Below are 9,775 nucleotides of genomic sequence, written 5' to 3' on the forward strand. Positions count from 1 at the left end.
TTTATAACTTATTGCTAGTCGGTATCGCGAGTTCGTTCGATGCTCACTCTTTGTAACCGGCCACCAGCTCGATAAAATTCACGGCAGTCACGTAATTGTAACGCTTCATTTCAGCGGCCATTCTGCGAGAGAACTGGGACACTGTGTCGTGGATCAGGGAGAATGATGCCGCAATTCCATCGCGCATTCGGTCCTGCAGCGGCGGCAGTGGTGCAGCCGTCGCGGACGGTCGCGGTTCCTGCAGAAAAGTGCATCCTCGTAACACTCGCGTTCGTTACGGTCGCCTGTAGTATAAATTTTTTAACCAGCCGCACCCCTATCTCCCTATCCTTGCCTCGCGCGCTCGCACGCGAGTGGACGTAATAAAATGGCTCCGTATAAAATGCCATTCATTTTACACCAGGATTAACAGCGATCCCTTATGATACGCATTTTCGCTTCACCGTCTAATATTCTCCAAATTAAAGCCAACCGCATTTAGTACATGATTATTTCAGATGCCTGATTATCCGTTCCATTCGAAATTTTTTATCCGGTGAATATTATGACGAGGGAAAGTATCCCCCGTTTTGTGATATTAAATAGGGGACGTAATAGCACCAGGAGTCATAAATGCATTAAGACTAAAAGCTGCATGAATAATAAATAATCTAGAAAATGGGACGCTGTTTAAGAAGAGATTTTTACGAAGGAAACTCATTACGGTAGTTATATACGTATTAAAAATATGAAAGAACTTTGTGGATTTTGTCAGTGATGTGGTCACGGATCGAACATTTGTGTACGGATGACCGATTGACGTATTTGTCTAATTGCGACAATATTCCTGCGCATTTTTCGCACTATTTCGATGCAATTTTATTCGCGAGATCGAAACGAGTGCAGAGCCTTCTCAGGCAGAATTTGACGAATTATGAATATCAGAAGCGTTCTCCGAGGCATTCAAGCGACCAATCTCAGCCTCGGTCGAACGGAAAGAAATGCGGCAGACGTCCGTATCATCAGGGGGCAAACCGTAGATGGGAAAATAATCGGATTCGCTGAAATGGTCGGCAAGAAGAACGAGAAGAGAGAGCGAGCGGGTGGAAGGGAGGGAGGGGGGGGGGCGGAAGATTGGTGGTAGGAAACGCGCGTTGATCGTAAGAATCGAATCGAATGGAATCGATCGCGCGGAAAGGGGAAAGGCGTACCTACCACTTTATTTTCGCCGGTGATAGTGAGCGTCAGATTGAGATTCATGAGGAACTTGTTGCCAACTTCGAGGAGGGCTTCTCTCGGCCATTCCAAGAACCAATCGATGGTCGTGCAATTGATCAGGGAAGGGTACTGCCGTAATCTGTTCCTGAAGGCATCGCCGATCGGGCTCATGCACAGGATCAAATGCATATTGGCACGCGCCCTCTCGATCAGGAAGGAATATACCGCCTCGTTCGTTGGTGTCTTTCCAGCCTTCGTTACTTCCCTCGATAGTCTATTTTTAATCTGGGGAAACGTAATATATCCTGAGTACAGCCCGCTCCTGCGTTACTTTCGTACTAGTTGAATTGTTAGACGAATGCGATTTATAGAAATATTGGGACATGTAAACCACTTGAACTACGTATATATCTGTTACATTGAACATTTTCACTCTTGAACTACTCTCGATACGTGCAGATATTTGTTTGCATCGTTTATGTAAATTTACCTTGCTGTACTTCTCATTTACATAGCTTTCAATTAATAAAAAAGGGTTATTATAAAAAAATTGTAGGAGCAATGCACATTTTTCATATTTGCTTTAAAAATAATAGTAAATATAAAAATATTGTAAACAATATTGTAAATATAATCTCCAAATTTTTATATTTAAAAAAATTTTCATGTATTTTTTAGACTAGTTTGCTTTATAAAGTGATTAATCCAATAATTCGATTTGAAATGTTTTAAATATACTGACATGCAAATATTCTTGACATGCAATAATTTCGGTGATCTAGTGAACAATATTGTATTAATTTAAGCAGAGTAATATTATGCAAACATATGTTTGCATAATATTAAATAATATTAATTATAACAATTTGATTAAAACATTCTTGTGTTTTTAATTTACAAAAATATCTTTCAAGAACTTCCAAGGTATTTTATGATATAAAAATAGCAAGAAGAATACGAGACGGAGAATAATTAAACGAGATATAAATTTTATATGAAATTGGAAATGGTACTTCTGTTATCTTTTTAATTTCGCTGATTCTCTTTTCCAAGAGAAAGCGCCCTACACAGAGTAACCGTCGGCGGATTATATACGGATGGAGATGAAATGACGGTGGCGTGGAGCGTATTAACCGACTTACGTCCTCCATTTCGTCGCTCTTGTAGAGATTAGCCACTTCGCCAGTACTCAGCATATTGTTGACAATCTCCAGAAACTGCTCCTCGACTACTTGGGTATCATTGAGGAGGAAACTGGTCGGTTTGTTCTCCACCCCGGTTATTGAGTACAGAGTCTTGATATCCTCACGAAATTCTGATGTCCTATATTGCGCCGTAATGGCAATTTGATAGGTGGACAGTTCGCACATGTAACTGCCGATACGCGAAAGTGATTGTCTGCCGCTACCGCCGATTCCAACCAGAAGAACATTACCGCGAGGCTACGGGAAAGGACAAATATCAAACTTTTATGGCGTTTTTTTTTTACGTTAATTAACCCTCAACTGAAGTTCTGGGCGTAGTACATCCAGAGGCTGTAATAACGCTAGGCATTTACAAGCCGCAAAGATAGGAAGGAAATCGAGGAGTAGGAGCTAAAGAAAGTTTAATACCCCCACTACCTACTAATTCCCCACCACAGCAGTTTCCGAAGGTCAACAGGAAATTTTCCAAAATCGCAATCCAGAATCGGGAAATATAGACTACTGCTCCTGCAGCTGAGGGTTAAATTAAGAGAATCGGGTATCGAATTTAATAAAAAAGATATAGTATAAAGGTGTAATAACATCATTGTACTTTTAACAACGTATACCATCGCGTCGGATAAAATGTTACCGTTATATGAAACACGCCATGTGAATTACTAACCTGCGATATTACACGAACGATGCGACATACATGCTCGATCGCGTCGCGAAACAGAACGAGATCGAGGCGCACCACGCCAGGAGAAACATTGTACTCATCCATTTGTTCCTCCACGTAGCGCCTTACAGCACCGATATCAGGAAGGTCTTCATATATATTCCAGGCATTCATGAAACTGCCTGTAGACAGTTATTTTAAAGTGTCTCGAGAGTTTAAAGTGTGTATTTCGATTCTTCCCAAACGCAATAATAAAATAATAATTAGATATACACCGTCATCGAAAAGTTTCCGGACAGGAGTATAAGTCGGGAAAATTCGATGTCCAGCCTTTGTAATTTTGAGCCCACTGAAGTCTGTTTGTCTTATTCTCGCGCCGGAAAAGTGATTTTTTACTGAAAACTCTACCTCAAAAGCTGGCTTTGTGCAAACAATCCCTCAGTAATTACCGATCTGATGTTCATCAGTGATTTTTATTAAACCGCGATTGAATTTCCGGTGCGGTGAGCTTTTTATTCATTTTTTACATTAAAACTAGGGACTTATCCTCTGATTTGAAAGTGACTCGAGGCCTCTCATTGTCAGTGCGAGCCGGTTAATTAATAAAATTGATTTTTTGGAAACGTAAAATGGCATATTTTATGATTGAACCGCGGTATATTCAATTTTATGTGTGTTATGTAAATAATTTGGTATACCATGAGTCAAATACTGCTGAAGAGAAACACATACAAGAAGTCTCAAGAAGACGCGAGAAGACAAGTGTATATAGGTATTGTGCGGAAACTCTTCGACGGCAGTGTACATATATTAATTACAAATCCATATTAATAAAATGGTGAACGGAGTACATTAACACTGTGATGGTATTGGTGCGCGCTTACCGAAAACGGGGCACCTCTTTTCCGGGCACACACTGTGGAAGGTCAGCTCGAAGTACTTTCCGAGCTGATCGTTCAGCTGAGTCACGAACCACTCTCTGTCCCTGAAAGAAATTGCTCAGCATTTTTTTCTCCCGTATCCCAGGCCAAATTAAGTTAATGCCTCTTGAGCGCTTACTTCTCGTCAATAAGCCGATCGCAGAAAACTCGGAAACTCTCGTGGACCCACAATCGGAGGAAGGTCTGCCTCGAATACTGATAGTCCTTGTGGCTGCGCAGCAGCCCCTGGAAGACCTGTACGCGGGGGGATCGATACTAATTTTTGTGCCCGCGCTGTCACATCTATCCTCGCGCGATTACCGCCAATTGCTCGTCCATTTTTAATCACAATGCGATTTTTACCTTCGAAATGTCCCGCAAGTTAAATAAGTAATGCATCTTCGTTGGAGTCGGGAGCATCTTCTGCACCACGTGATTGTATAGATCGATCGAAGCGGCCGTTATCTCGTTCGCTGCGATGGGTGAGAAAACATTATTTTATGTAATTGTCAATTACGTTCAATCGGCGGTTACTTTGCGCTTACATATCCCTTTCACTTCGGTGTGAAATTCGGAAAGTTGTTGCCTCAACATCGTGCCGTAAATCCTTATGATCTGCCTCTCACTCGGAAAAGTCATGTTAATGACGTTGAATTTCGTGATTAATCGATTCGTGATGACGTTGCGGCCTCCACCTGGTGGTCCCATCGCAGTTATTAATTGTATCTTTTCAACGTACGTTCTCATTTGCTTCTGACGGTTGTACCTATCGATAATATTTTGTACATTTATTGCAACAAACCATCACGGAAAGAACAATTTTGCTGGATTTAGATCTGAAAATAATTTTTGTTCAATAATCGAAATAATTTTGTAGGAAAGTCAAAATAATTGCTAGAATATCAAAACATTTTATAATAATGCTTATAATTTTTAACATTCCAACAAAATTTTTTGATGATTCAACAAGAATTAATTTTCACATCTGTTTTCAGCAAAATTTTTAGAGTTTTCAACAAAATCATTCTTTCCGTAATTTTAGCATATTTCATGCAACCTTCATACAACATCGTTATGCTTTCTTTGCTGTTTTTTTTTCAGATTTTTTTGTCTGTTGCATGTTCTTATATTTTACTACAAAATTACCAAAATCCGTAATCGATCCACTGCCGAATCAATTCCAACGGTGGTTGCGATCCGTACTTTTCCTTCATGGGCATATTAAAATCATCCATGAAAGCGATCATAGTCTTACCGCCCATGGGAACATAAATTCCTTTCTTTCGTTTCTCCAGTCTGCTTTCTATTGCATCCTGAACCAAGAAGACATCCAATGTAAAACGATCACATTCAATATTTAAGACTATTATCCATTCGATATACGTTCAGAGCCTTACCTGTACGTTACCGGATGTAGTTTGGGCCGACATATTTACAAGCAGAACAGCGTATTTCGTGTCGTCTAGAAACTCAAGTACCGAGTGGATAGTGGACGTTTTTCCTGTACCCACTGGACCCACTACGAGCACCGGAAAACCAATCGATAGAAGAGAACTTACGATGTAATCGTATCGTATCGTGTCTACGGTAGGTACTATTATCTTGTAGAATGGTAGACTGTAAATTGAATCAAGAGTATATTAGATGCCGTTGAAAGATAGCACAATAAATTATCCGTATTTAGTAATTTTTAAATTGACGGATGTGATTAAATATGATGTAAAAAATATACGATAGAATTTAACTTGAATTTTATTTCAGTCATCGATATATAATTTAAAATTTAGAAATTATCAAATCAACGTCAAATTCAAAGTTATTTATGTACTGTCACATAATTAAACAGTTAATATTATAAACTACTGGTCAAAAATACCAAAGAATAGATTGCAGTTTATCGCATAACTTTTGCAAAGATAGGAGACAACAATTCACAATTGAAGAGCTTGCAACAGTGGACTAACACACATTTTGTAAAACCAGAGAGATCAATAAAGTTAAAATAATAATACATTTATTTCTACCAAATTCACGTATTCGATTACGTTGTAACAATGGGTTTAGCCCATTGTTGCAATAAACTCTTCAATTTTTTAGAAATTCGCACGTCGCGAACATACTATAATTGAATTACTATTATCGTTTTACCCGGCTTGAAATTTCCACGCGGGCGATAATTTTTCCTCCCATAAAACGAAAGTACGCATACGCGCGTCCACGTAGTACTCGTAGACTGTGTCCCGTAACGGAAAGAAACTTTCAATTTCCCTTATGAATTTATCCATTTTCTGGCGGCCGTCCTCGTTGACCGCGGCGCACAGTGACCATATCATGCTGCAAACGCAGAACTGAATGTAGTTATTTAGTGCTCTCAAACACTATTACCATGTCATTAACTCGGAACTTATAGTTTAATATGACTTGCAAACCACCGGAGAACTGCAATATCAGTGTCACTTGGAAATGTCCGGCAGCAACGGTTAATATTCGAACTGCAGTGCTCGGATGCTGGCTGCGAATTCGTAATTTCGCCTCGTTGAAGCGCGCGCGGTCGTCGCGTCACGTGTATAAGTTTGCGAGACGCGAGCGAGTGTTTAAGAGAAAAATTCAAGGAGAGCCAGACGTACCAGAAGAAAAACCACATTTTACATATGTTGGAGAAAGCGTCGCGATCCTCGCCCAACTCCACGCCGTTTTGCGGCGTCGCGAGCACTTCGAGGAGCTTGCAAAGCGACTGAACGGCGTTTAATTCGGGAACGGGCACGAGTTCCTCGCAATTCCGCCGCTTAAATCCCAACGTGACGTTGACGCGACCCTCGAACAGCCGATTCATCTGATGATTGAAAAGTAAATGAAATTGTAAAACTGGGTCGGTGGGCGATACTTTTCAATCAATTATCCGGTCTCTCGATCGGCGTGGCGTCTCACCTCGTCGATGAACTCCGGCTTGGCGCTGTACTTCTGCAGCCACGAATCGACGTAGGGACGCCAACCGAGGTTCTTGTAATCATTATAAATCATGCCCGCTCTGGAGACGGTCGCGGGAGAGGCAGCAGCCAAGTCTTGCACCTCGAAAAGCAACGAGACTTGGTCGGGCATGGCGATACGATCGTTATTTACCAGCGTCAGTACCTGAAAACGCGGTGTTCTTTTTTATTTTTCAGGAAATGCGCCAGTTAGCCCTTATGCAATTTCATCCCAAGAAAAAAGCGGAGGAGCAGCAAAGGAAGGGCGAAGTATACCTTGTTGTCATCCATGACACTGTTCATGTTCTCAATCCAATCAACGTCCACGGGTCCGTCAAAGAGGATCCACTTTTCGTCGACGGTGTCCTCTGTCAAAAGAGCCGTTGAGCTTTATAGTGACATGTTTTCCGGGCATAAATCGCGTTAGCGACTTCGTTCTAATGATTTTGCTCATACTTTTCCTTCCTCCCAGTTTTACTTATTATTAGTATATAATTATCCAATTATTCCGCGAGTAATACTTTTATATTAACATGTGTCATGATGCAAAACTGATGCTTTATTTTATACATTTACACATTTATAATATATTTGTAACAAATATCTTATAAAATTTGTATATTTATGTAAATTAGCGTCTATTCGAATTTTATGTATAAACTATATTCTGTACGGAAAAAACAATCTTGCTCTGAAAGACCCTAAAAACTTTAGTTGGATACAGATCTAAAAATAATTTTGTTCAACTATCAAAATAATTGTTGATTATTCAAACTGTTGCTAGAATCAAAATTTTTACGGAAAAAACAATCTTGTTCTGAAAGATCTTAAAAAAATTTAGTTGGATACAGATCTAAAAATAATTTTGTTCAATCATCAAAATAGTTATATCGATTATGTAAACTCTTATAGACACAGGTTGCTTATAGAATTAAAATTTTTTAAATTTGCTCATTAATGTTGAGATACAACATAATTATTTTGATGGTCTAATAAAATTATTTTTAGCTTCAGCAAAATGATTCCTTTCCGTAATATTCTAAATTGTGAAGTAAGTATTATAGATATATATCTCGACGCGCATAATAGACACTTCCCAATTATTTCGTGTAAACTATTGAATGAATTCGCTGCTTTTTAGCGTCTAACATACTTATTACATTACACATATTACATTGCAATCAATCAAGCGCTTTACCGGAACAAGTTTTCCGCATGATGGACGATATCACTCCGTCGTGCCATTCTCCGGTGGAAAGATTGTACTCGCCGTAGAGTTCACCGAGACTCAGTGCCTTAGGATTAATGGGATGTACGTGAACGGTGTTAAAGCCCGGCTTTCCATCGCTCTTCATTGTCGTCATCGTATTCTGCAAAATCTTCCACGTTGCGGTTTTTGCGGTGTTCGACGCGCCGACGATCATCGTTGAGTGACGCGAGCTCTTCGTTTCGTACAGCTCAATGACTTTCGTCACTAACATGGGAATTGGCTGCAATCCGGACAATTTAGGCAATCAATTAGTCCCGAGGTAGCCAGCTAGATGATTCATCCGGCGATTAATCCAAACACAGTTTCTATAATTATATTTTTGCCAACGCCGGAGAAATAAATTCTAAGAAGAACGATAATCCGGAGGGGATACGTCAGCTTGATGTACACAAATTGATATTTGTAAGCGTTGAATCAGCATTGAATAATTAATGCTGATAAATGCTCGATAAATATCCTTAGGGCTATGGCATAAAAATACGAACATTGCAGGCTCGCTTCCGGGCGAGCGAAGTTATATCCTTCCTAAGTAGATTACCTGCAGCTTCAACTTGATTGCCTCGCTGGTTATATAACTGATAATTTCCTCGTAATCCACGGTAGGTATGTCTACGTTGGGGAAAAGATCTGTGGTGATATCGAGGAATAGCGGTAGGTCGTCCGAGGTAAGCTTGGCGACATTCATATCTTTCATGGCGAGAATAATTATCTAGATAACATTCAACTTGGTTGATGCAAGTTCCACGATAAAAGTCCCAAGCAGCGCGGGAAACTGTTGCGTTTCCGTACGTTGCTTTGTAAATGTTTCACGTAAATGTAGTCGCATAAAATAAAACAAATGCCTTATAAACCCATTGTTCTTCTACTTTAACATCTATGCAAAAATTTTTGTCGCTTTTGAGATAATGGATAGTAAAATTTTTACTAGAGATTAAATTCATTCATTTTACGAGTAGTCACCTCCTCGTCAGGCAGATTGGGATAGAGCTGTTTCTTTTTGCCGGCGTACCGAGTCAGCGTTACTATACCTCGCAAACCAAAGTCGTAATGGTATTGCTTACTAAGCTGTTGCTGGGCGAGAGAGTACAAAGTAAAAATCTACAAAGAGGAAAGCAGAATGTTCAGTAAATCTTGGTATTGAAAAGTAATATTGAAATTTTTTTAAATAAATGAAATAGGTGATTTAAATAAAAAGGTTCCAGCGTTTGATGAAATATAAGACAAGTCCATAATACATACATGATACAAAAGTTAATTATATTCATAATATCCAAAAAAAATTTCATTGACTTTTACTGTACCATTTTGAAGATATTTAATTCTAAATGTATAGTATTTTACATGACAGATACACACAGAACTTTTTTGAAATATTTTTAGATATTTTCTTTTAATTTGAAATATTTGCATATAAGATAGAAATTTTAAAATTGTTATACTTACAAAGTAAACATTTAAGTTCGTTTTGACAAAGTTTCATCTAAATTGACCGTATAGTTTGAGAGAAATTTATATTTTTTGATGACAAAAAACAAGAATAGATCGGAAGAGCACAC

The 9,775-nt window shown here is 39.0% G+C and overlaps 1 protein-coding gene across 1 annotated transcript in view; it reads right to left on the reverse strand.

Moving 5' to 3' along the window:
- Nucleotides 1–9,775, reverse strand: part of LOC105451697 (dynein heavy chain 2, axonemal) — a 55,148-nt gene that overhangs the window by 11,977 nt on the left and 33,396 nt on the right. Inside the window, exons 31-47 of the mRNA XM_011692306.1 lie at nucleotides 9,180–9,317; nucleotides 8,758–8,928; nucleotides 8,148–8,439; nucleotides 7,226–7,317; nucleotides 6,912–7,115; nucleotides 6,611–6,816; nucleotides 6,132–6,317; nucleotides 5,381–5,600; nucleotides 5,130–5,296; nucleotides 4,529–4,749; nucleotides 4,347–4,456; nucleotides 4,123–4,238; nucleotides 3,948–4,048; nucleotides 3,067–3,245; nucleotides 2,340–2,639; nucleotides 1,195–1,482; nucleotides 48–238 (exon numbers count right to left, since the gene is read on the reverse strand). Of these exons, the coding sequence (XP_011690608.1) occupies nucleotides 48–238; nucleotides 1,195–1,482; nucleotides 2,340–2,639; nucleotides 3,067–3,245; nucleotides 3,948–4,048; nucleotides 4,123–4,238; nucleotides 4,347–4,456; nucleotides 4,529–4,749; nucleotides 5,130–5,296; nucleotides 5,381–5,600; nucleotides 6,132–6,317; nucleotides 6,611–6,816; nucleotides 6,912–7,115; nucleotides 7,226–7,317; nucleotides 8,148–8,439; nucleotides 8,758–8,928; nucleotides 9,180–9,317 (3,182 nt within the window). The remainder of the gene's footprint in view (nucleotides 1–47; nucleotides 239–1,194; nucleotides 1,483–2,339; nucleotides 2,640–3,066; nucleotides 3,246–3,947; nucleotides 4,049–4,122; nucleotides 4,239–4,346; nucleotides 4,457–4,528; nucleotides 4,750–5,129; nucleotides 5,297–5,380; nucleotides 5,601–6,131; nucleotides 6,318–6,610; nucleotides 6,817–6,911; nucleotides 7,116–7,225; nucleotides 7,318–8,147; nucleotides 8,440–8,757; nucleotides 8,929–9,179; nucleotides 9,318–9,775) is intronic.

This window comes from Wasmannia auropunctata, unplaced genomic scaffold (genome assembly GCF_000956235.1).
Source record: "Wasmannia auropunctata unplaced genomic scaffold, wasmannia.A_1.0 LD336047.1, whole genome shotgun sequence".
In the NCBI taxonomy this organism is placed as follows: domain Eukaryota; kingdom Metazoa; phylum Arthropoda; class Insecta; order Hymenoptera; family Formicidae; genus Wasmannia; species Wasmannia auropunctata.